Source organism: Balaenoptera borealis (assembly GCF_965194805.1).
Source record: "Balaenoptera borealis genome assembly, chromosome: 3".
NCBI classification, from domain to species: Eukaryota; Metazoa; Chordata; class Mammalia; order Artiodactyla; family Balaenopteridae; genus Balaenoptera; species Balaenoptera borealis.
The window spans coordinates 147,096,217-147,122,493 of record NC_138866.1 but is presented as its reverse complement, the minus strand read 5'-3'; the positions used below and the strand labels follow the sequence as shown (position 1 = coordinate 147,122,493).

The 26,277-nt window shown below is 53.0% G+C and overlaps 1 protein-coding gene across 2 annotated transcripts; it reads left to right on the top strand.

The window, feature by feature from the left end:
- The first annotated feature begins 264 nt into the window (after positions 1-264).
- On the top strand, positions 265-26,232 carry ANPEP (alanyl aminopeptidase, membrane). Of its 2 annotated transcripts, none has more exons than XM_082388303.1 (21): positions 265-390; positions 7,342-8,372; positions 8,907-9,049; positions 9,159-9,298; positions 9,726-9,852; positions 9,940-10,094; positions 10,357-10,470; positions 10,566-10,709; positions 10,889-10,954; positions 11,076-11,141; positions 12,743-12,918; positions 13,183-13,262; positions 14,567-14,700; positions 14,820-14,875; positions 15,783-15,930; positions 19,082-19,173; positions 19,638-19,748; positions 19,876-20,043; positions 20,771-20,911; positions 21,336-21,417; positions 25,623-26,232. In XM_082388303.1, exons 2-21 carry the CDS (start codon positions 7,780-7,782, stop codon positions 25,809-25,811), a joined length of 2,925 nt encoding a protein of 974 aa, XP_082244429.1. In that variant the 5' UTR covers positions 265-390; positions 7,342-7,779; the 3' UTR covers positions 25,812-26,232. The 2 variants fall into 2 exon arrangements, with proteins under 2 accessions (XP_082244429.1, XP_082244430.1); XM_082388304.1 differs by having other exon boundaries at positions 266-394; positions 7,433-8,372.
- Positions 26,233-26,277: the final 45 nt, after the last annotated feature.

The following is a 26,277-nucleotide window of genomic DNA, read 5'->3' as shown; positions in this document are numbered from 1 at the left end:
AAGGGCAGATGCTGTCCAGATTGGGGGGGCGGGGCCCTGGGGCTCCGGCCACAGCGGGGCTGGGGGGCGTAGCGGGGTAGGGTGTGGAAGCGGGAGACCTGGAACCGAAGAGCAATTCCAGGGCCTGCGGGCCGGCCGTCGTTGGAGCGGCTCCCCATCGGGGGTGCTCCTGGGAGGCTGCGGGCAGGCGGGGGGAGGAGTCCGGGCGGAACTGCGGGGGGGGCAGAGGTTAACCCGGGAGGAGTAGTGGTCGGGTCAGGTTACTTCCCTTTAAAAAGAAGGGGAAAGGAGGAGTCAGGTCGTGGTGGGCAGTGTCCGTGGCCGGTCCGGCTCGTCGTTCGGGAGAGGAGGCTCCGAGCAGGTCAGGGTCGGGCGCCCTGGCGGCCACAGGCAAGTGGAGCGCGGTGGGGAGGGGCTGCGGGGCGCGGAGGGGCTGCGGGGCAGCTGCGGGGCGGCAGCCACAGGGAGGAAGGGACATCGACGCAAGCGCGCGCAGAGCCCCCGACGTCCCCGCCGGCGCCCCCTTCTCAGACCGGTACACTGAGGTCCAAGGAGAGCGAAGAATTCTTTTGGCTGAGATCCCGCTATGATCTCGGGGCCGAGTTGGTTCCGCAGCGGGCCTATCAGCCGGGCAGGGGGCCGCCCACCTGGAGAGGTGGTCCCCAGGGCGGGGAGGGCGGCTGCCGGCGCCTCTGGGGGAGGACAGATGGAGAGACCCCGCTGGTGCAGCGGACTCTACCCTGCTGGGGTCTGAGGCAGGGTGGTGTGGGGACAGAGGTGCGAGCGTGGTGACTATGAGGCACAGCAGCTCAGACTCGTAGTGGGTGGGGCGGAGCCAAAGATGAACGGAATCCCTGCCAGCCCTTGGGGTCTATACAGCCCCCAGAGGAGGAGGGGGGGGCCCAGGGTCAAGGCCGCAGCAGGAGTCCCCCTTAGCTAACCTTGGACGTTTTGCCTTTGTCCAAAGCCCTCCCCCCGACCGCTTAAAGGGAATTCCTATTTTTAAACACCCATTGAACAATCGTCGTCTCCCTTGCTCCTTACAACCCCATAGTTTGCGGGTTTTCCTGAGGCGGGAACAGAGTGCCTGCTCCAGCACTCCCTGGCAGCCGAGATGATCAATGCTCCTACTGCAACCCGCACTTGTTCTGGGGAGGGGTCCTCCAGATGGAGCCAGTGGGGTCCTAACTCTGCACCTCCAAACCCCCAGCAGTGCAGTGGGCACGGGTGCCCCAGTTGGGTCATGCCTTGGGTTTTGTAACTGGAATCCGCCTCCTCCCTCCAACCTAGCCCAGGGACTGCACCAACCAGGCAGTGTGGTTGAATGGTCAGAGCACTGTTCTCAGTCAGGCCTAAGGTATGATTGTGGCTTAGTCTCTGAGTCTCTAACTGACCTGGACCTCTCTGGGCCTTGCCTTATTCACCTGTAAAAGCAGAGTCTTGGACTAGATGGGCCCTCCCGTTGGTTGTCTGTGTTTGTGGAGCTGGCTGTAACTATGTGAGGTGGGGGAGGGGAGAAATGAGGGCATGGTCACATGGAAGTGGCAATGGGCCTCCAATCCACCAAAGATCCCTTTTGGACACATTGGGGGCAGGGGAGGTGGGGAAGGCAGGGTGCCTCGCCCCTCTCTGGCAGTGGGCTGGCATCCTCCACTAGCCCACCTCCCTAAAGAGCCCTAGTGTAAGGCTAGACTATCAGTGGAAGAAAGCTTACCCCAGAGAGCTGCTCCCGCTTCGCAGATGGAGAAACAGGCTCAACTGCGTGAGGCAGACTGGCCACCTGCCCTGTGATTCCCCCAGAGCCTTCTAGGGAGTGGGGCATCAGCTCCTTCCCACTTCCACAACCCTTAAGCCAAGTCCTCCAGCCCCTTTGCTTCAAGAGTTTTATTGCTAAGCATTCTGAGAAGACAGGTGGGGGTCCCCACGTGGGAAGGCATCAATCAGGGTATTGGAATGGGGCCTAGTTCCTGGGCTTCTGGCTCTGGTGGAAAATCCAGAACCCCATGCTGGGGGCTATTCGAGAGTCTGGGAGGGATGGCAGGGACAGTAGGCCAGCTGTTCACACTGAGTCCCCTGGGTGCCTTCCTTCACACAGGCCAACAGCCATCACCTCCAGCCTGGGGCCAACCCTGGGTGTCCGTCATTGGAGACGCTACAGTGGTTCGGCTGCACCCTTGAAGGCAAGCCAGGGTCCTCCACAGAGACCTGTGTCTGGTAGCACAGCGCTCCCCCTCTGATAAGAAGTTCCACTTCCTAGAACCAGCCCCTGCTCCTGGTCCTGGTCTGGGGGCAGGGAGTTCATGGCCCCTTTGTAGAGACCCCAAGCTGACTTCCACGAGGTTCCCAGTCTCTCAGCTATTCCTTGCAGCAGCCACTCCTGCCCCATGTCCCTTAGTGTGCCTCTAAAATTCAGAAGAAGGGACATACAGTTCCCCTAAAAGATGATCAGGTCTTTCATCCTGCCCAGATTGGCCTCCCTTAACTTGTTGTCATGTGTTGTTATGCTAAAAGGTGTGTGTCTCCTCCTGTGGTCTTTTAGCCCTCCTGGGCACTGCATAGTAGGAAATGTGGGGAGCTGTATGAGAGGATGCTTTGGGAGGCATATATAGTTAAGCAATAGAACCTGCCACTAACTAGCTGTGTGACCTTGGGCAAGTCACTTAACTTCTCTGTGCCTTGGTTTTCTCAACAGCCAAATGGTGGTGATTATCCTGATGGTGATTATCTGTTCAGTTACACAGATGGGAGTTTCCAGACAGGATCCACAGCCCAGAATGGCCCTTCCAAGGCTGGTGTACTTCCCCCACTCCAAGAGAGCCCCTTCTGCTCCTTTGCTCCTGAGTGCCCTTGCATTGGGCTCCAGAGGCCAAAACAGGAGCTGACTTCCCATTAGGGCCTTCTGCGGCTCTCACAGGATGGACAATGTCCAAGGCTCCCAGAGGAAGCACCCTGGGGGCTGGCCCAGGCCCAGCCTCATGCAGCTGTGGGTGGAGACCTCAGAAGTCTGGGAGGAGGCCAGGGGCCGGAGGGGCCAGAGGGACCAGAATGTGCCCTGCACTGGGGCCCCAGCCTCATCCCTGCTCCTAACTCGCTGCTCCTTCAGAGCAGACAGATGGGCTTCAGGTTGTTCCATAGCTCCCAGCCTGCCCAGCCCTGCAGCTGAGGAGGATAGGGCGGCGAGGTGTTGAGTGAGCATGAGCAGTAGCTTACCCCAAGACCCAGTGATCGGTGAGGGAGCCTGGATTACACAGTTGTTTGCCTGACTGCTGGTCCTAGCTCTCCCCACTTCAGCCTCTCCCAGGCTCCTGGCATTGTCATGTTTGAATACAAGGCAACTTGTACCCCCATATCTGAGATAAAGCTGACTTTTCCCATTCAATTAACGTCTTCTACACGAGTGGCTATGCCTCAAATATTCTCTAACATGATTGTTGTCAACCTTAATTTTTTTTTTTTTTTTTAATTTAGAACTTTTGTTCCCGGACCAAAACATAGGCAGGGCAGAAATATATAAACCCATAGATAGGAAGGCTGCTTTGGTTGAGACCGGAGCTGGGTACTCAGCTTCTCCCCCATCAAGAAATGAATGGTAAAAGGAATGCACACATTCTGCTCACCTGCAGAAATCTTCCACTCCAAAGACAGTCTGCTGGTGATGCCACCCCAGAATCATACAGGGTGGAGCAGTGATTCCCCAAGTGAGTGCAGCTAAACAAGGTGATTTCGGTGGCTACCTAGATGAATAGTTTTAAAATCAATAGTCATAAATTGAAATGTGTATCAGAAAAAATATAACGTAATACATCCAACCATGACTTCATGGTCGTTATTGCTCAGAAGGAGAGTAAGTAGTGAATTTATTTAAAGAAAAATGTTAACTAAATAATGTACAGGAGGATCACAGATATGGCAAAACTCACAAAAGTGGTTTGTATGCACAATCTAGGAGCCCAAGAAGGAACGTGAGGCATAGAGGGGAAATCTGTGCTGAGGATCCAGGGTCTGAATTAACGCCGAGTTCGGTCTTTAACCACTGCCTCTCATTTTCTTATTGCTGCTCCATTTCACAAGCATGTGTTACCTGCCTGCTGTGTACTAGGTGCTTGCCTGGTATAGAGGATAACATCCTCATGGTGCTGAGTCTTGGGGGTGCTGGGAGGGCTGCCCTGGGATAGCATCGCTGAAGTGAGCTTCCGGGATGAGTGGGTGGTATGTGAGGGAAAGACAGAAGCTGTCCAGGCCCAAAGAGAAGCTTGGGGTGAGGGTGAGGGTGAGGGTGGAGTGGGGGTGGAGGAAGGAAGAGATGGTGGGCTTGAGAAACCAAAAGAGGCCATTGGGGCAGAGCAACAGGGGGAGAAGGCTTGAGATGAGACCAGAGTATCATTGGAGGCTAGGTCACACTGGACCTATAAGCCAAGGCAAGGATTGTGGACATTGTCATTCATTTAGCCAGCGTTGAGCTTCTGCCCTGTGCTAGGCATGGAGGGGTGTACAAAGTCACAGAGGCTTCCCTTGAGGTGCCTAGGTCTAGTGAGAAGCTTTTGAACACATAGATGGCCTTAAGTGCTGTGATAGAGGTGTGAACCAGAGGCCAGGGAAGCACCCAGGGGAAAGGGGCTGCCTGTTCATGAGAAGGCAGTGACGTTTGAGCTGGGTTTTGAAAGATGAGTAGGAGTTTGACAGGAGGGAGAGGAAAGGCATTCCTGGCAGTGGAAACAGGATGGGTAAAGGCACAGAGGTATGAAAAAGTCCAGGGAATTTGGGGAAATACCCACAACTGGAGCCACATTGGGCATTGGAAAGAGGAGAGGCCAGAGGGTCAAGTCCACAGAAGGTTTTCAGGCTCAAGCCAGAGCTGAGGTTTCATTCTACAAGCAGTGTGGAGCCAGAGACCAGGTTCAAGCAGGAGAGGACGATCCCTCTGCCAAGGTGTGTGGGCAGGTTGGGTGGCAGGGGAGAAGAGCACGGTTACTGCTACCCAGTGGGGTGTGGAGATGGCCATGCCTGGGCCTTGGCAGGGGGCTGGAAGAGGGGTCCCTTTTTATTATCAGAGGAGGTGGGGGCTGTGGAGCATGCCCCTCTATGTGCCCCCAGCCTGGGCTGGCACAGTGCCCAGAACAGTGACCTCTCCTTACAGGACAATGGGCTGCCTGCTGTGCCAGCTTTGAAGACCAGAGGCCCTTTCCAAAAGGGTAAAGATCCCAGCCAGCTGGGCCCACGGGCTGTGTCCAAAGCAAACAGGAAAAGGCCATGGTGGGCCAGGCAGGGCCTCTTTCTTTGTTTGGAGTAGAGATTAGGCCAAGGAGGCTTATGTGTCTTTCTGCTGCAAAGGTGGGAGGGGGCTGCAGGTCCTACAGAGTGAAACTTGTTGCAAGGGGATGCATGACCCCTGGGTGCCAGCCTTCAGGGGTACAACAGAGATGGCTTCCCTTGGCAAATTCTAGCCCTGATGGAGGGAGACTGGAAGCACATACTTCTCACTCTCAGTCACCCTCAGGGGCTGCTGCTCCCTCTGTCGCCATGCCCAAGTTGGAGCCCCCCCTCGGTACTTGGCTTCCCACTCTTGCCCCTTGGCCATCAGCCCAGGCCTAATAGGGGTGGCTGTAGGTCACTGCAATGGGAAGTCCGCACTGTCCAGACCAAGGCCCTGGGGGGCAGGTCTCTAGAGAGAAGGAGGGAAGTGCTGACGGCTCAGAGCACCCTTGAGCCCAAAGATGGGCACCCAGGATTCCCCTGAAGACCCTGTACAGGGATGCCTGAATGAATTAACCTATGAATACTTACAATCCATGCATGCATTTGTTTACCAAGCCTCCAGGCAGGCTCACGGGTTGCTGGCCCAAGCCAGGGCAGGGAGTGGCCAATGAATGAGGAGCTGACAGACGAGCTGAGGGAGGAGACAAGCGTGGGCCCTGAGATGCATTTGGCCCTAGCAAGAGTCTTGCCTGTCTGCCATGGTTGGAGGAGGGCTCAGAGAAGGGGGTAGACAATTCTCCCAGGGCTAAGTGGGAGTGGAGACGGGGTGGAGATGGGCTGCAAAGACTCCAATAAGGAGTGACTCCTGAATTGACTCACTCATTCATCCATGCACCCATTCACGCCTGTGTGCATTCACTCGGCAAATATGTATTGAGCAACTACTATGTGCCGGGCACCGTGCCTAGTGCCAGTGAGCAGAAGCAGCCAAGGACCTGCTCTCATGGGGCCTGCCGTTGGTGGGGGAGACAGGCAACACTCAAGTCATCACCACACAGATCAAATGGAAAATTGTGCTGAGTTATAGGGCTTTGAAGAAGAGGTTTGTGGTTCTAAGGGGCCTGACCTAGTCACGGAGGTCAGGGTGTCTTCTCTGAGAAAGACTTGAAGGATAAATAGGAAGTAACCAGGGCAAGAAGGGGGAGAAGATGATCCAAGCAGAGGGAACTGCACATGCAAAGGTCCTGTGGTGGAGGGTCTGGGTGAAGGCCAGAGTGGCTGGAGTTCCACAACAGAGGGGAGTGTGGTGAGAATGAGGTTGGGAAGTGGGCCAGCTGATAGCACTTGAACTTGTGGGTGTCTTTAGAAGATTTGGTCTGAATTCCAAGAGCAAAGGGAAGGTTTTAAGCAGTGGTGCAAAATGATCCAATTTGTGTAGCAAACTAGTTTGAGGAGGCCCAAGTGGAAGTGAGGAGTCCATGAGGGTCCAGCAGTGCCCACATAAACAATGAGAGTGGCTTTGACCAAGGACATGGTGAGATTGGGGGGCAGGGTGAGTTGGATGTTGGGGTGAGGGTCAGGCGATGTTGAGGTCTGAGGAACTGGACTGGCGGATGGGAAGGGTGACAATGAACATCATATTCCTGTAAGAACATATTATATTGAGCATGATAAGTAATATCTTCCTTTCTACCAAGGATAGAATGGTTGACCTCTGAGTAAGAAAGAAGGGAAGAATTTTCAGGTTCTACTATATGGTATTTAATATGTTTTCGCATTAAATCTGTTCAACAAATCTGAGAAGTAAATACTATTATTTATGTATGAGGAAAGGGGTCTCAGAAAGGTAAAATTACCTGCCCAAGGTCATGGCTGGGAAGAGGTTAAGCCTCCACCAGCCTCCTCTCTTAAAAAAAAAGAAAAGGCAAAACAACTTATTTCATTCTTCTCAGTGAGCTGATAATTGAGGAAAAAGTTTTTGGCTGAAGGGAAAGGGAGGGGAACCTGGAAGAACTTCCTGCTCTGAAAGAATGCAAGGGAGGCTGGGGCCATGTCACTGAGGAGCCCTGGGCATCCATCCAACCACAGGGGTGGACCAATGTGTTCTTGACCCGAGCCAGAAACCAACTCTCCGTTTCTCTTCAGCTCCCACCTCCCTGCTCCTGGGAAGTCCTTCTAACCTCCTGGACCTAACCTCAGTCCTGTTCCTGTGCCCATTGTCTCGGCTTGCAGGCAGATCCAAGACAGCTGGCCGCTCCCTCTCCCCGCTGGGCACGAAGCCTGACACCTGCCCTTCAGCCCTCGGTGGGCTCCCAGGAAGCCTGCAGCCTGTAACCGGACAGTTTGCTCCCCGCAGGTACCCCTGAGCTGCACTCCGCACACTGTTCCTGGATCTCCTCTCCAAAACCTGGGCAGGGTGTGTTCCCACCCAGTCCAGTGACCTTCGCCTGTCTGAGCCCTGGTTAATTTTTGCCCAGTCTGCAAGCTGTGGGGCTCCTCCCCTTCAGGGATATAAGCCTGGCCCAAGGCTGCCCTGTTCCCCACCTGTCCTGAGCCTCCCCAAGCTCCCTCCGCACCCTCACCATGGCCAAAGGATTCTACATATCCAAGGCCCTGGGCATCCTGGGCATCCTCCTGGGCATGGCGGCCGTAGCCACCATCATCGCTCTGTCTGTGGTGTATGCCCAGGAGAAGAACAAGAATGCCGCCGTGGACCCCACGAGCCCCACGACCACCATCACCGCGGCCACCACCTTGGACCAGAGCAAGCCGTGGAACCGATACCGCCTACCCACGACACTGTTGCCCGACTCCTACAAGGTGACACTGAGGCCCTACCTCACTCCCGATGAGAATGGCCTGTATATCTTCAAGGGCACAAGCATCGTCCGCTTCATCTGCAAGGACCCCACTGATGTCATCATCATCCATAGCAAGAAGCTCAACTACACCGCAACCCAGGGGCACATGGTGGCCCTGCGGGGCGTGGGGGACTTCTTGGTCCCCAACATCGACAGGACCGAGCTGGTAGAGCCCACGGAGTATCTGGTGGTGCACCTCAAGGGCTTGCTGGAGGCAGGCAGAATGTACGAGATGGAGAGTGAATTTCAGGGGGAGCTGGCCGACGACCTGGCAGGCTTCTACCGCAGCGAGTACATGGAAGGCAATGTCAAAAAGTAAGTCAGAGCCAGGTCTGCTGGGTGGGGGCAGATCCTAGGTGCTGAGGCAGAGCTGGACCCTGGGAGCCAAGGAAGGGCTTGGGTTCGGGGCCTTTGAACCTTCGGGAGCCCTTGGCTGGCCCATCACTCCATCTGCAGCTCTGGTAGAGCAGCTACCAAGACAATCGACCCTTTCCCAGAGGGCTCCCCTATACTTTATTAGGGAGTCAGGGATGAGAGATGAAAGTGCCCCTTGGATAGATAGGAAAACAGGCTCTGAGGAAAGAAATTTGCCAAGGTTTCCCAGCCAATACAGGGATGGAGCCTGCCAGGACTTTGACCCTGAGTCCAGAAGGAGCTCTGCTCTCCCATGTCAGCTGGCCTGTTGGCCTGGAGGCGGCCTGGGGGAGGTGGGGAGGGCAGGGATTAGGCCAGGCAGCATCTGTGCACCCCATCCCTGCACACCCAGCAACACCCTACAGCCCCAGCCCCACACACCCACACGGGCACAGGCATTAAGCTGGCACACCCTCTAACCCCCGCTTTGGGCAGGGTGCTGGCCACGACACAGATGCAGTCTGCAGATGCCCGGAAATCCTTCCCGTGCTTTGACGAGCCGGCCATGAAGGCCACATTTAACATCACCCTCATCTACCCCAAGGAACTCACGGCCCTGTCCAACATGCCGCCCAAAGGTGAGCAGGTCTGGCTGGGGCCACACATCCTCGGAAAGCAGACCCCCAGGGCTGGGGCACAGGGCAGGGAGAGGGCGCAACCCCACATGCCTGCGTGCTCCCTGTCCAGGTGCCAGTGTCCTGCTTGCAGAAGACCCCAACTGGAAGGTCACTGAGTTCGAAACCACGCCTGTAATGTCCACATACCTTCTGGCCTACATCGTGAGCGAGTTCACGAGTGTGGAGACAAGTGCACCCAACAACGTCCAGGTATGGAGCTGAGGCCACCTATCCTTCCTCGGGATTGGTCCTGGCCTGGGAGATATTCCTATTTATCCTCATCCTTGTCCCAGCCCCTGAGTTGCTAGGCAGTGTTTGAATCCCAGTTCTGAGTGATCTTGGGCAAATGCCTTAGGTTCTCTGACCCTCCGTCTCTGCATCTGAAAAGTGAGACCCTCCTCACGAAGGGAGTTCCCAACTCCTGGGTGCCAGACAGATGGTGGCTATGGCTATTGTTATTCCCCAAAGGCCCCTGCCTGTGACTCAAGGCTCTAAAGAGACACCCCCACCCTCTCCTCCGCTGACCAAGCCTCCCAGTTTAACCTAGTTGGTCCCCCAGCCTGCCAGGCTTTGGGACTCGGCCCATCTGCACCAGGACCCAAGAAGGGCCCCTGACCTACCTCTGTCTTCTTTGCAGATCCGGATCTGGGCTCGGCCTAATGCAACTGCACAGAACCATGGCATTTATGCCCTGAATGTGACAGGTCCCATCCTAAACTTCTTTGCCCATCATTTTGATACACCCTACCCACTCCCAAAATCTGGTGAGTGAGGTGCCTCACATTGGGGGGAAGCGGATGGGTTTCCCCCCATAGCCCGAGGCCATCCCACCAACAGCCTGGACTCCCCAGACCAGATTGCCTTGCCTGACTTCAACGCCGGTGCCATGGAGAACTGGGGGCTGGTGACCTACCGGGAGAACTCGCTGCTGTTTGACCCACAGGCCTCCTCCAGCAGCAACAAAGAGCGGGTTGTCACTGTGATTGCTCATGAGCTGGCCCACCAGGTAGCCCCCCAGTCATGGGGAGTGCAGACAGAGAACGAGGGGGGCTCTGGGAGGAGACGGCACAAGTTGTGGCTCCGTCCTTGGCAGCTGAGAAGGGAAGAGTTCCACCTGGCAGGGTGTCAGGGAGGAGTCATGATGATGTCGGTGAAGCCTCGAGCTCAAGACTGGCACACTGGGAGCACTCAGTGAAGCGTAGCTCTGGGTACCGTTAGTGACCGCAAGGCCCGAGTGGCTTGCCGGGCTGACCTCCCCTCCCCCACAGTGGTTTGGGAACTTGGTGACCCTGGCCTGGTGGAATGATCTTTGGCTGAACGAGGGCTTTGCCTCCTACGTGGAGTACCTGGGTGCTGACTATGCAGAGCCCACCTGGAATCTGGTGAGCCCGCTGCCCAGGGACCGCTAGGGTCTGGGTTGGGGGACTGGGTCACCCCCTCCCAGGCCAGTCTCCTGATGGCTGCTGGGGATTTGCAGAAAGACCTCATGGTGCCGAACGATTTGTACCGTGTGATGGCTGTGGATGCACTGGCCTCCTCCCACCCCCTGACCACCCCTGCCGAGGAGGTCAACACACCCGCCCAGATCAGCGAGATGTTTGACTCCATCTCCTACAGCAAGGTGCTGCCCAGCCCCCGTGCTGGTCCTGAGACAGTAGGGGTCATGGGAAGGGAGGTGGGGACTCGGCCCACAGGGGCCCACCGAAGCCGGGGCTCCGGGAGCACCTGTCCTAGCCCGATGGGGACACAGGGTCTCCTGCTGGCTCGGCGCAGCCTTCTGAGCCCCCTCTCCTCCACCAGGGAGCCTCGGTCATCAGGATGCTTTCTGAGTTCCTGACTGAGGACCTGTTCAGGAAGGGCCTGGCGGTGAGTACCCTTGGCCAGCCATAGGGTGGGAGGTGTTTCCTCCAAGCCCCGGCCTACCACAGAGGCTGAGTGGTAGAGCCTGGGGCAGCAGCTTTACCCTCACCGTGCCATCTTTCCACAGTCCTACTTGCATGCCTTTGCCTATCAGAACACCACCTACCTGGACCTGTGGGAACACCTGCAGATGGTCAGTAACAACCAGCCCCCCTGAAGCCATTCTGTGGGGGTCCTGAGATGCTGAAAGTCCCTGGGGGCAGCACACGTGTAAGAGAATGTGCCCAGCTCCACTGCTTACCCTCCCAGGCAGGCCATCTGGAGGCTTGGTTGCTCATCTGTAAAATGGGCACAATGATGGCTCCTTGAAGGAGGTGTTATGAGAGCCTGGGTCATGAGCCCTGGCAGGCAGCCCCCCTCACGCTACAGTGAGCTCTGTGAGGGCAGCTGAGGAGTGCCGTCATCTGAGTAGCGAGGAAACGGGCTCTTGTGGTTCCCAAGCCCAAGCCTTCCTCTCCCTGGAACTTTGGAGCCAGTCATTCACCTACTCAGCACTCCTGGCTGCCCTGCGCCCCGGCCAGCCCCTCCCAGACATGGCTTTGCACACACCAGCACCCTCGGCGCGCTCTCTGACCCTCCCATCCAGCCTCACCTTGCATTCCTGTCCATTCAGACCCTGAGTGGCCCCTGTCTTTGGGCAAACCCTCTGACCACTCCCACCCTCCCGCCTGCCCCTCTCCGCCTCTCCTGAGACTCTCCCCATCATTCCCCACCATGTCCTCTCCTTCACAGTGGCCCCCACCCCTTCTCTGTGGCCCTGGTCAGCCCTACCGACCCCTCCATATGCCTGTGCTCCATGACCAGCCTGACCAGGGAGGCGAGACCCAGGGCCTTGTCACAGAGTCACAGCTGGGCTCCAGGGCCCTCCTGGCCAGTCTGCAGCCCGACATCCATCTGCCATGAGGCTGGTCCACCTCCCCCACCTCCCACAGCGTCAGTCCCTCCCCTCCGCTTCCACTGTCTTCCTTGCCCAGCCTCAGTTTCCAGCGCCTTCCTTTCTTCCGAAGCCAAGCCCTCCTCCGCACCAGCACCCCTCCAGCTCCATCTGCCCCTCCCTCTTTCCCTGAGCCCCTTCTCTCTGCAGCCCCCCTAGAGATCCCCTCCCCCTCAGCTTGCACCTTCCGACAGGGTCTTCTGCCCTCTATTTATGCTGTTCTTAGTTTTTTATTTTCTCAGTTATTAACAGATGTGGTTGGTTTTTTGTTACTATTATGAAAGCAATGCACACACATGGAAAAAGATGAAAAAAGATTTAAGACAATAACAACCACCCTAAGCCCATCCCCAGACCCTCATCTGGGTGCGTTTCCTTCACATTGCCACGACCCTCTCCTTCGCGCTGCCTGTGACATGGGGACACTGGTTTTCCTTCCTCTCTGTCTCCTCTCCCTGCCCGTCCTCCCGGGTTTGTTCAGGCTGAGCCATGGGCATCCTGGGTGCCCCTCCCTGACACACACCCACCTCAGGTTGGATCACAGAATGGGAAGCCACATGGATTTGCTTAATCGAAGTGGAATGAACCGGAGGCTGGGAAGCTCTTGGCTCATCCAGCACTGGGCAGCCGAGGAGACAGAGAGCCGGGCTGGGACCCCAGCTCCTGCCTCTCAGCCCAGTGCTCCTCCACTGCCTCCCAGCAAAGTGGTGCCACTAAGGGGAGGCCAAGGGTGAAAGGGGAGAGTGGGTGGGTGGGAGAATGGCAGTCGCTGAAGGCCGCACCATATCCCTCTGCCCAAGGCTGTAAACAATCAGTCGGCCATCAAGCTGCCAGGCACCGTGCGTGACATCATGGACCGCTGGACCCTGCAGATGGGCTTCCCTGTCATCACCGTGGACACCAAGACAGGGAGCATCTCCCAGAAGCACTTCCTGCTTGACCCCGAGTCCACTGTCACCCGCCCCTCAGCGTTCAAGTGAGCAGATGAGGTCACTGAGACAGGCGTCCTAGTGAGGGTTCTGAGGGGCAGTTGCTCTGGGACCCTCTGACCATAGCAGGGCCTGGCCCGCTGTGGCCCCTGCCATAGTGGCTGTAGACAGTCTCCCCCCTGGGCCAGGAGGATGGGGGCGTTTAGTGCCAGAGTTGGGCAGAAACTGGAAGTCCGGGCATGGCTGTTCTTTGCTGGCAGTGCCCAAGAGCTGCAGTTTCTCACACCTGGCCTCTGGATCTCTTGTTGCAGCTACCTGTGGATTGTTCCCATCTCATCTATCAGAAGTGGCAAACCGCAGGACCACTACTGGCTGCAGGGCAATGCAACAAGTAATCCAGCCCTGCCCTAGTGGACAGCAGCCCCATCCCATACTCCCAGCTCCTGGCCCATGTTCTGGGGTTATGGCAGGCCTCAGCCAGGGCTTCCTTCATCGTTTCATTCAACAAATGGAGCCAGCTTCTTTGGTTCTAATTTCTACGCTGTGTGACCCTGGTCAAGTTACCATCTCTCTCTGGTCTCCATTTCCCCATCTATACAATGGGGCTAGGAACAATATCTACCCCATTGAGTTTTGTGAAGGTTAAAGAAGAGGATTCCCATGAAATGTTTAAAACAGTGCCTGGCACATAGTATGAGCAGTCCTACTCTGCCAGGCACTGAGGAAACCAAGGTCAAGGCAAGTCATCCTCTGCCTAAGCCAAGGCTGCAGATGAAGGGAAGGAAGACAAGCAGTTCAAACGTTCCAGAGCTGTGCTGAGTGCTTTAACAGAGGCATATGTGGCCTCTGGGATACTGCAGCAGGTGGGCAGGGAGCCGGGAATAAGGAGCTTCAACTTCATGGAGAGGTCAGGAAACGCTTCCTGGAGGAGGTGATCTGAGTCAGAGGAAGAGTAGGAGTTCGCCAGGCTAATGGCAGCAGAGAGAAGCAGTCCAGGCAGAGTCAATAGCAAGTGCAAGGCTTGAGGTAGGAGAGAACTCGGAGACTGAGTGTGGCTCGGGCAGAGGTGCGCCCTCGGTGAAGCGGGTCCCTGCAGGCTGCAGGAGATGATGGCTATGTCCTCGGGCCAGGAGGAGCCGGGACAGGTGGGAAGTGGGAAAGCCATTGGGTCTGACCTGCAGGTATGGAAGGATCCCCTCTGGCTGCCAGGAGAAAAGGTGGAGGGAGAGCCGTGAGGAGGAGGCATGGAGCCCCCAGGAAGAGATGAGCAGTGCTGGGGGGCTAACTGGATGGGAAGTGCTGCCTGGGTTTGATGGCGCTGTTACAAGCGGAGAGGTGGGAGGAGGAGGGGGTGGAGGAGGAGCGGCCGCCTGGGGAGTTGAGTCTGAGGGGCCGGGGGTGCGCCGATGGAGTTGTCTCGGTGGATGCCACTGGCCCGGCCACCCAGAGCCTGTGGGAGGCAGGGCGGCCACTGAGGTTCAGAGATGGCAACTGGTCTGTCCAAGGTCCCCGGCCAGAGTTGGGCCCCGGCAGCCAGTCCTACCCCTCTTCTCCGCCCCTCTCCTTGGCGTTGGCCCAGCGGCGTGAGGGCCGGCTGCTGCCAGGCTGCAGGGGAGGCTGCTCTGCTGAGGCCTGGGTCAGGTCAGCCTGTGGCCTTCTGAGCGGCCCTGCCCCAGCTCTGGTCTCTCCCCACAGCCCAGAATGAGCTGTTCAAAACCCAAGCGGATGAGTGGGTCCTGCTAAACGTCAACGTGACGGGCTATTACCAGGTGAACTACGATGAGAACAACTGGAGGAAGATTCAGAATCAGCTGCAGATAAAACCATTGGTGGGTACCTGCCGCCCCACCCATCCCCTGCCCGAGGCCCAGCCCCAGGATGGGACCCCAGACTGCAGGGCCTGCCCGCACCGCCAGCCCGAGGTCACACGCTCTGTTACCCCTTCTAGACCATCCCTGTCATCAATCGGGCGCAGGTCATCTACGACAGCTTCAACCTGGCCAGGTGAGTGCTCAGCCATGGAAGCCTGGAGACTTGGCAAGTGCGGTTCCATAGTGAGAGCCAGTGCTGCCTCCCGCCGTCCTCACCGTGTGCCAGGCTCAGCACCGTGGGCTCCCTGTGCTTCTGGACACCCCTCCCTTGGCCACACGTCCCCGGAGATTGTCGGTGTCACAGCCCATACTTCCCAGAGAAGGAATCTGAGATTCAGAGCTTGAGTACCCTGCCTGAGGTCACACAGTAGCCCATGACAGCCAGACGCAGTCCTGTCCAACTCCAAAACCACAGTGCACTCCACGGCACCAAGGTTTTCCGGAGGGCTACCTGTGGCCCAGGCCACCATGCTCAGTGCTAAGAAAAATCCGGGAAGGACAGGATAGAAGAGATGCAGCATGGATAAACAGATATTTATTGAGCAGCTGCTGTGTTCGTGAGCACCAACAGTTACCAAGTTCTTTGACATAAGTGATGTCACCCATAGACATGGACCTTTATGAACCAAATATGCACAGATGGCCTGAGGAGGTGGAGGGAGGAAAGACCAGAGGGCCAAGCAAATCAGAGAAGAGGTGGGCAGAGTAAAGAGCACAGGTTTCTTGTCTTTTTGAATCTCTGATCTGTCTCCTATGGGCTGTGTGGCCTTAGGCAAGGCACTTTACCTCTCTGAGCCTCAGTTTCCTCATCTGTAAAATGGGGATAATGAGCAAGGAAATGTGACTGGCAGTGGGTGAGGGCCAGGCCTGGGCTGGCCTCGTTTGTGGCACCACCCAGCATCCACATCCCTCACCCCTACCCCCAGCCCCACCCCTGGTGGATGCTGGAGCTGGCTCAGTTGGGCCTCTGGGACCTCAGGCTCTAGGAGGAGGCTGGACTGGGTGGGGATGCTTACTTGAGCCCCTCTGTCTGCTCCCAGTGCCCATATAGTCCCTGTCACCCTGGCGCTGAACAACACCCTCTTCCTGATCAACGAGAAAGAGTACATGCCCTGGCAGGCCGCCCTGAGCAGCCTGAGGTACTTCAAGCTCATGTTTGACCGATCCGAGGTCTACGGCCCCATGAAGGTACAGAGGGGCATGGCAGGGTTCAAGGACCAATTCCCCAGTGCCTGAAATTACGCCATAAGGAAGTGAATAGAAATATTGCCTGGAATGGTGAAACATGCCAGGTCCTTGGCAGTGGTGAGAGAGCAGGAGGGATGTAGGGTGAAGGGAGCAGGGATTGAGAAGGTGAGCAGGTTGGGCACAGCAAAGAAAGGACACAGACTTCTAGCAAAGTTTGCTAGATTTGGAAATTAGCAAATCCTTCTTTCAGAAGGCAACAGGAAAAGCCACAGTACAGGAAGGGGGTGGGAGTGGGGGAGAAGGCCTTTTACCAGCTGTGTGGACTCAGGCAACCCTCTTCAGACCCAGAGAACCCCTCTGTGAAAGGAACGGGCCTGTGCCTGCCTAGCCTGCCCTAAGGGGCTGGAGGGGGATGCCGCTGTTAACAGTTTTGAAGCTTGGGGGCGCGGGCAGGGAGGATCAGAGGGAAACTGCTTGCTCTGGATGCATAGCTGAACCCGTAAGGATGTTCATTGCAGTGTGGTTTATAAAAGACAAGAAAACCAAAAATGCTCAAATGTCCAACAGTTGGAGTTGGTTAAGTAAACTAGAATATCCATTTGATGGAATATTATGTAGTCATGAAAAATGTTTTTCACATGATTAACTAACTGTTATGGTAAATGAGGTTTTAACTCACTTTAAACTCATTAACCTACCTACACCTTGGATTCACCTCATCCTCCTAATGTAGTAAAATCACAATATTTGGTCAACTCAGTATTCAGCATTTACTTTATGTGATTATTTAAATATCATTCTCTGCTGAGCCACATAAAGTACCATGTTTGTGTCTCCTTTTTTATACATCTTATACAAATGTATCAGATAATACATTAGTTTTGCTTTTTCCTGGAGGCATCCCTCCTGGAGCCCTCTGTCGGCCTGCTCCCTTCTAGAACTGCTACTCAGCTCCCACGCTGGGAGGCTCTCCATTGTTGCATCTCTTGTTTCCTGAACCCATGGATTCTTCCTTGAGTTTTCTATTAGGGGAGCACATCTTCCAGTTTTGGAGAAAGGGTTCATAAGAGGTGGATTTTTTCAGGTAGATTGTCTGAAATGTCTTTATTCCACCTTCACACTGCATTGAGAGTTTGCTTGAGTTTAGAAGTTTCTAGGTTGAGGGACTTCCCTGGCGGTCCAGTGGTTAGGACTCTGTGCTTCTACTGTAGGGGGCATGGGTTCAATCCCTGATGAGGGAACTAAGATCCCACATGCCTCGCAGCATGGCCAAAAAAATTTAAAAAAAAAAAGTAGTTTCTATTTTGGAAATTATTCCTCAGGAAATTTCAGGTCTTGCTCCATTGACATCAAACCTCTCATGTTTCTGTTGAGAAGCCCAGGGCCTTTCTTATTTCCAGTTCTTTGAATGTGGCCAGGTTCCCCTTCTGGAAGCTGTGGGCTCTTCTCTCCATGCTGGTGGTCCTTCATGCAGGTCTTTCTCATCCTTCTACGTTTTCAACCTGGACAACTTTGCATTGCTCCTTTAAACTTTCTTCCTCTCCTTTTTTCCCCCGGTTCTCCCTTTCTGGGACCCTTGCTAATCCAATTCACTGCCCTTACATTGGTCCTCTAGTTTTCTTCTCTCCTATTTTCCAGCTTGGTGACTTTTTGTTCTGCCCACTGGGATATGTCCTCAGTTTAGCACACCACCTCTCCTCATTTTTTCTATCATATATTTAAGCTTCCAAGTGCTATTCCTTGCTCCAGCGCCCTATGCAATATCTTCTCTGAACTCTTGGAGGATATTTATCACAGGCTTTTATGAAGTTTTCTTTTTCTTTCACTGACTTGTTTCCTCCAAGTCATCTGTTTGTTTTGATCTCCTCTTTCAAGTTGGAAACTGAGCTGCCCCTTTGAATTTGAGAGTGAGGCAGTGGTTGAAAGCTCCACGGGGAGGTGGAGTTTGTCACCTGCAGTCTTGTTATGGGGTGACTAGGTGGCCAAGTAACTCCTCGTGGGGACCCTCAAAAATTAATATCTATGACTGTGTTCTCTTGACACCATTCAGTCTCCAGAGAGTGATCCTCTGTCTTGTGCATTTGAGGCTCACTTTCTGGGATCAGGGTGGGGAAGGAAACTGGGGGTACCTCCATTTAGGCTGTAAACTTTCACCTCTGGCCCTCTCTGCAGTTCAGCAACCCTCCCACTGTGTCTGGGGACCCTAGTTCTGAGCCCCTCTGATTCAGCCTTGCTCATGGGGGAGGGAGGGGTGTTGCTTGAGGCAGGGAGGGAAGTGGGCACTCGAGGGTTTAATTAGTCCCTCTACAGATTTTGGCTCCATTGCCCTGTTCACAGCCCGGCCTCACTCCTGTCCCCTGCACACCCATCCCTCTAATTCTGAGCCTCGTCACAGCAAGTCTCCTTGCTTCTGTCTCCATCTCCCCCATGGCAGGTGCTCTGCTGCAGACCCCCGCCTCGGCCAAGCCTGTTCCATCTCCCTCTCTCCACCTCCCAGCTCCTACACTGTGTGGACGTCTCATCCACTGTTGTTTCCTTTCCAATTCTCTTTGCTCTTGGGGGTTTATTCCTTTTACGTTTGGATGCGGATTCTGGTTGACACACATGATAATCTACTGTATTGAACCAGCGTCTGCAAAGGATTTTAATAACATGGGTTGGGCCTTACATGACAATGCCAGCTAAAAGAACAGCATGCAGAATTGTAGATATGCTGGGCAGAAAAGAGAAAGGAAGGGGCAAACTCACCAATTTGGAAGTCATGGATTCGGTAAGTTCTGGGATGGTTAGTATTTTCTGCCTATGCTTTACAGTGTTTTCTAAATTCCCCACAGTAAAGGCAGAATACTTATGATCAGGTGGTGGGGGATGGTAGGCCCTAAAACTATATTAGGAAATGGTGATACTTAGACATAGAGTGTCAGAACTGGTTGAGGGAAAGAACCCCAGATCAGTCATCTGAGACCTGGACTAGCGCCGGCTCCTTTGACCGCTGTCTGGCCTTGGGCGAAGCTCTTAGCCTCTGGCCTCTTGCTTCTGTAGCCATTAGCCCTTGCTACACTTGCCTACCCACATCAGAGGCTCCGTGGGGCTCCAGGTGGGTCAGGCATGAGTCTCCTCTTTGAGGCTATTCATGTTTTCTTTTTCCCAGAATTACCTCAGGAATCAGGTTGAACCCCTCTTCCTGTATTTTGAAAATCGCACCAAAAACTGGACTCTGCGCCCAGAAAGCCTGATGGACCAGTGAGTATGACCTCTCTTGGGTCTGGAGATCACAGGTGGCCCAGGCACCCTGACCTGGGAAGTCCAGAGCAAGTCACAGCAGCATTCTCCTCTGAAGTTCCCAACTCCTGGCCGGACCAGGGCCACCAGTCAGGGAGAGATCCCCCCCCCAACCCCCAACTAGGAATAGGGAGCCCTGCCCTGAGGCTCTATGTGGCCTCTTTGTACAAAGGACCAAACTGAAATTTCAAGGTCCCCTCACCGGCATTGTTATTCAGATTCTAGTGGTTGAAGGTGGGGCTGGAGTCTGTGCCCGCCCTCCCTGGGCTGCCCAAGGCAAGAAGCAAAGAGGGGGACCCAAAGGGCGGGTGGGCTGCAACCTTAGAGCCCCAGCCCTGCTGCCCTGCCTGGAGCTGTGTGTCAGCAGGGGAGTCTTTGCCAGAGTCAGAGCCAGGCATGCTGACAGAGTGTCACCCCTGGGGCAGGTACAATGAGATTAATGCCATCAGCACTGCCTGCTCCAATGGGCTGCCTAAGTGTGAGGAGCTGGCCAAGAACCTTTACAACCAGTGGATGGAGAACCCCCAAAATAACCCGTGAGTGTGTCCCCTGCTTGTCTCCTGATCTTTATCTGTCCCTCAAGCTCACAGCCCTGTCCTCATCAGACCCTCGTCCCGCCCTCCCTGCTGCTGCTCTACCCCTGACACCCTGACCCCACACCAGGATCCACCCCAACCTGCGGTCCGCCATCTACTGCAACGCCATCGCCCAGGGCGACCAGAAAGAGTGGGACTTCGCCTGGAGGCAGTTACAACAAGTCCAACTGGTTAATGAAGCTGACAAACTCCGCTCAGCGCTGGCCTGCACCAACAAGGTCTGGCTCCTGAACAGGTGAGGACCAGAGCTGGACGGGGCTGGGTGAGTTCCCCTCCCCACCGGGGACCAGGGTCCCAATGTGGGGGAGAAAGAACCAGCCAGGCGTCCTCACTCTCCTCCGTGGGATCCTCGCAAACCTGCGCAGTGGAGCAGTGCGTTTCCCAGTTTTACAGATGAGGACACGGAGGCTCAAAGAAGCAAAACAACTTGCCCAAAGGCTAGAAGCTTTACTCAGCGAAAAAACAAGATTTGAATCTGGATCTGGGTCCACGTCCTGTGCTTTTAACTGCTGCAGTCTCCTAGCCTTTACCTCTCTGTCAAGGGCTGTGGTGCATCTGGACCTGAGTCCTTCTGGACATCCAGCTGGGCACCCCCCGAACCCTTGGATGAGGGCTCCTGGCTCCCACTGTGTGCCTCATATGCCATCTTCTGTACTTCAGTAAAGAAGAGCTACCCTCAATGTCAAAGACAGGAGTGGCCACCCTACTTGGTGCAGGGCTTACCCCTTCCTTCATTCATTCATCGTCAGATATTTATCAAGCACTTGGTTTATGTCAGTATGATACCTGGCATAGCCAGTGACCCTGCTTAGGGGACGCAGTGTCCCATCTACAGGAGGGCGGTAGGACCAAGGAGTCTTCAACCCGCAGCATGCTGAAGGGATGTTGAGAGGTTGCAGGAGAGGTGTGTGGGGTGGAGGGCAGGGTCCTTTTACTTATTACGCAGCATGCTGTCCTCACAGGTACCTGAGTTACACCCTGAAGCCAGACCTCATCCGGAAGCAGGATGCCACCTCCACCATTAACAGCATTGCCAGCAACGTCCTCGGGCAATCTCTGGCCTGGGACTTTGTCCAGAGCAACTGGAAGAAACTCTTTCAGGAGTGAGTCTGCCGAGAGCATGTTAGGGGAAGCGCACACCAAGGCTGAGTCCCCTGGGGGTGGGCTGTGTGCACCAGACCCTGCAGGGTCGGGAGTGGAGGGTAGACACTGCATCGGAGTGGTCCAAAAGGAACCCAGCTTGAGGTCGGGAAGGGACAGGAATTGAAAGACGTGGCAGCGGGGCACAGCTGTCCCTTTTCCCACTTGGGGGAAAGAAAGTCTGGCTGGTGGGAGTGTTCTCTGAAGAGATGGGAGCAAGGACACTGCAATCAAACCTGTGTTCAAGTCCCTAGTGGTGTCTCCTCGGACATGTCATTTCATCACATCTGCGAGATGGGGACAGTCACAGGGTCCTGTGTCGCCTGCCAGTCACCGAACATTGGTTCCTGGCCCCCCTCACGGTTCCTCTCTCTCCCTGCCCTGCAGTTATGGCGGTGGTTCCTTCTCCTTCTCCAACCTCATCCAGGCTGTGACCCGAAGATTCTCCACTGAGTTCGAGCTGCAGCAGGTAAGAAGCCCCGGACCTCGGGGCGGCACCCAGAGGCCCATCCCCAGTCTCAAGGGACAGCCGCCACTCAGCTCCCACCGCATGTGTTCACAAGGCAGCGGGGCTCCATGTGGTCAGGCCTTCCTCATGTAGAGGGGAAGCTGGGTATCCAGACTTTCTAAATGTCACAATTCAATCACAGATATTCATCTTGGAATTTTTGTATAGGCAAAAGGTAAAGAGAATAATATAATGAACCTCCATGTACCCGTTACTCAGATTGAACAATTATTAACATTTGCTGACATTTTTTGGGGGCAGACAGTTTTCAAGCTAATCACTGATATTATATAATTTTACCTATAAACACTTTAGTCGTATCTAAAATAAAGAATTTTAAAAACATAATCTATCATTAGCAAATACAAGAAAATTAACAATGCCTTACTATCATCTTATACCCAGGCCATTTTCAAATTTTCTGTCTTTTTTTGGCCGTGCCACAGCTGCTTGTGGGATCTTAATTCCCCGACCAGCGATTGAACCTGTGCCCCCTGCATTGGGAGCGCAGAGTCTTAACCACTGGACCACCAGGGAAGTCCCCTATGTTCACATTTTTGAGTGAACCTCTGTTTTTACTTCTCTTGGGTGTACACCTAGGAGTGGAATTGCTAGGTCATTTGGTAACTGTGTTTAACTTTTTGAGAAACTGCCAAACTGTTTTCCAAAGCAACTGCACCAACTTACATTCCCACCAGCAATGTATGAAGGTTCCAATTTCTTTATGTTTTGGGGAAAATTGTTATTTTCCTTTTTGAAAAAATTATAGCCATCCTACTGGGTGCAAAGTGGTATCTCATTGTGGTTATGAGTTGCATTTCTCTGATGACTAATGATGTTGAGCATCTTTTCATGTGCTTCTTGGCCATTTGTATATCTTCTTTGGAAAAATGTCTATTCAAATCCTTCACTCATTTTTTAAAAAAATAAATTTATTTATTTATTTTTGGCTGCGTTGGGTCTTCATTGCTGCACGCAGGCTTTCTCTAGTTGCGGCGAGTGGGGGCTGCTCTTTGTTGCGGTGTGCGGGCTTCTCATTGAGGTGGCTTCTCTTGTTGCGGAGCATGGGGCTCTAGGCGCGCGGGCTTCAGTAGTTGTGGCTCGCAGGCTCAGTAGTTGTGGCTCGCAGGCTCTAGAGTGCAGGACTTAGTTGCTCCGCGGCATGTGGGATCTTCCCAGACCAGGGCTCGAACCCGTGTCCCCTGCATTGGCAGGCGGATTCTTAACCACTGTGCCACCAGGGAAGCCCCCTTCACTCAGTTTTTAATTGGTATATTTGTCTTTTTATTGTTGAGTTATAAGAGTTCTTTATATAATCTGGATACTAGGCCCTTATTAGACACATATTAGGCAAATATTTTCTCCCATTTTGTGGATTGTCTTTTCAGTTTCTTGATAGTGTCTTTGATACGCAAAGTTTCCAATTAAAAAAAAAAAGTTATTTATTTATTTATTTATGGCTGCATTGGGTCTTCATTGCTGCGTGTGGGCTTTCTCTAGTTGCAGCGAGCTGGGGCTACTCTTTGTTGTGGTGCGTGGGCTTCTTGCTGCAGTGGCTTCTCTTGTTGTGGAGCACAGGCTCTAGGCACGAGGGCTTCAGTGGTTGTGGCACGTGGTCTCAGTAGTTGTGGCTCGCAGGCTCTAGAGCACAAGCTCAGTAGTCGTGGCGCAGGGGCTTAGCTGCTCCGCGGCATGTGGGATCTTCCCGACCCAGGGATCGAACCCATGTCCCCTGCATTGGCAGGCGGATTCTTTACCACTGAGCCATCAGGGAAGTCCAAAAGTTTTTTATTTTGATGAAGTCTAACCTTCTATTTTTCTTTTGTTGCTTGTGCTTTATGTGTCATATATAAGAAACAATTACCTAATCCAAGGTCACAAAGATTTACACCTATGCTTTTTACTAAGATTCTTATCATTTTAGCTCTTACATTTAGGAGTGATCAATTTTGACTTAATTTTCGTACATGGTGTAAGGCAGAGGTCCAACTTCATCCCTTTGCATGTGGGTATCCAGTTGTCCCAGTACTATTCATTAAAAGGACTATTCTTTTTTTGTAATATCATTAATTTATTAAAAAATTTTATTGGAGTATAGTTGATTTACAATGTTGTGTCAGTTTCAGGTGTACAGCAAAGTGATTCAGTTATACATATACATATATTCATTCTTTTTCAGATTCTTTTCTCATATAGCTTTATCACAGAATATTGAGTAACGCTCCCTGTGCTGTACAGTAGGTCCTTGCTGGTTATTATAGTGGTGTGTGTATATTAATCCCAAGGTCCTGATTTATCCCTCCCCGCCCCCATGTTTCCCCTTTGGTAACCATAAGTTTGTTTTCGATATCTGTAAGTCTGTTTCTGTTTTGTAAATAAGTTCATTTGTATCATTTAAAAAAAATAGATTCCACATATAAATGATATCATATGATATTTGTCTTTCTCTGTCTGACTTACTTCATTTAGTATTATAATCTCTAGGTCCATTCATGTTGCTGCAAATGGCATTATTTCATTCTTTTTTATGGCTGAGTAATATTCCATTGTAGATATGTACCACATCTTCTTTATCCATTCCTCTGTTGATAAAAGGACTATTCTTTCACCCATTGAATGATCTTGGCACCTTTGTTGAAAATCAAATGACTGTAAATTTTAGGGTCTATTTCTGGACTCTCAATTCTATTTCATTGATCTGTTTGTCTTTATGCTAGTACACATTGTCTTAATTATCATAGATTTGTAGTGAGTTTTGAAATCGGTATTGTGGGCCCTCCAACTTTGTTCTTTTTCAAGATCATTTGGCTATTCTGAATCTTTGCATTTCTTTATGAATTTTAGGATCAGCTTGCCAATTTCTGCACAAAAATACAGTTGGAATTCTGATAGGGATTGTACTGAATCTGTAGATCAATTTGGGGAGTATGTCCATGTTAGTTAATATTAAATCTACCAATCCATTAACACAGATTTGTCTTTTTTTTTCCTTTTATTTAGGTCTTAATTTTTCTCAACAATATTTTATAGTTTTCAGCATACTGGTCTTGCACTTCTTTTGTCAAATTTATTCCTAAGTATTTTATTCTTTTTGATGCTATTGTAAATGGAACTGATTTCTTAATTTCATTTTCAGATTTTTCACAGCTAGTGTATAGAAATATAATTGATCTTTGCATATTGCTCTTATATCCTGCAACCTTGTTGAACTCATAAGTTTTAATAGTTGTGCTTTTTTATTTTTCGATTCCTTGGGACTTTCTGTATACAAAATCATGTCATCTGCAAATAGAGATAGTTTACTTCTTCCTTTCTGGATGCTTTTAATTTCATTTTCTTGCCTAATTGCCCCCGCTACAACCTCCAGTACTAATACATCTTTTAATCTATAGCATCTCTTTTAAAAAAAAAAAACATTTATTTGCTCAAGCAACTGGGCCATTTGTACTATAGAAATGGCCACATTTTGAATTTGGCTGGTTGCTTCCTTGTGGTGTCTGTTTAATTTGTCCCTCTCTCCTCCCTTGATTGGATTGAGATTGTAATTCATTTAAAAACTGAGAATCAACTCAATAAGGACCTCACAGTGAAGGTCAAATACATGTAGGAGTCAAGCTGAACCTTGGGGCGGTCATTTTTTTAAAAAAAGTAAATTTATTTATTTATTTATTTTTGGCTGTGTTGGGTCTTTGTTGCTGCATGCAGGCTTTCTCTAGTTGCAGCAAGCAGGGGCTACTCTTAGTTGTGGTGCGTGGGCTTCTCACTGCAGTGGCTTCTCTTGTTGCAGAGCGCAGGCTCTCGGCGTGCAGGCTTGCTTCAGTAGTTGTGGCTCGCGAGCTCTGGAGCGGAGGCTCAGTAGTTGTGGCGCATGGGCTTAGTTACTCTGAGGCATGTGGGATCTTCCCGGACAAGGGCTTGATCCCGCATCCCCTTGCATTGGGAGGCGGATTCTTAACCACTGCACCATTAGGGAAGCCCAGGGCTGTCATTTTTGACCTCTGCCAGGGAGAGGGAAGGACTGGCCCTCCCTGTCCTGGAGAACAGGCTGTGGTCCCCATCCCCAGGGGCCCTAACATGGAGGGGGAGGACAGAGGACCTGGCAGCCCTCTCCTCAGGGCTGTGTTAGAGACCTAACCTGGGGCTCAGAATTATCCTTTTCCTCGCAGCTGGAGCAGTTCAAGAAGAACAACATGGATGTAGGCTTCGGCTCAGGCACCCGGGCTCTGGAGCAAGCCCTGGAGAAGACCAAAGCCAACATCAAGTGGGTGAAGGAGAACAAGGAGGTGGTGTTAAACTGGTTCACAAAACACAGCCAAATAGTCCCTGGTCCTTACAGTCACCTGGCCCCCATGTGAGATGCCCACGTGTGTGTATCCAAGTGGCTCATGGTAGGGTCCCCATTCCTGAAGCCTGAGGCACCCGTGTCCTCCCCTTAGGAACAGTCTCTGGCCCATGTTCTCTCCACTCTGCCCAGGGGGCCAGTCCAGTTTCTGATGGCCAGACTGTCCAAGTGCCTCCCAGCCCCTGCCCCTCATGCCAACCCCACCCCAGGCCTGCCATGGCTCCTGTCACCCAGGGCCCTGGGGCTGATCTCAGGGAAGTCCAGCTCCAGGGCCAGATGAGCAGAGGCCCTTGATGGATGATGGACTGCCTTGGGGGGCTGCCCTGTGCCCTCTCTCACACTCCCATAAAGACCCTGAACCTGAGGAGTTAACAGAGCACCAGATCTGTATATTTTTTTCTAAGATAAAATGTAAATAAAGGATTTCTAGATGAGCGTCCAGACTCATTACTAAACTAGAGCAGGCGTGGGTCTGCACA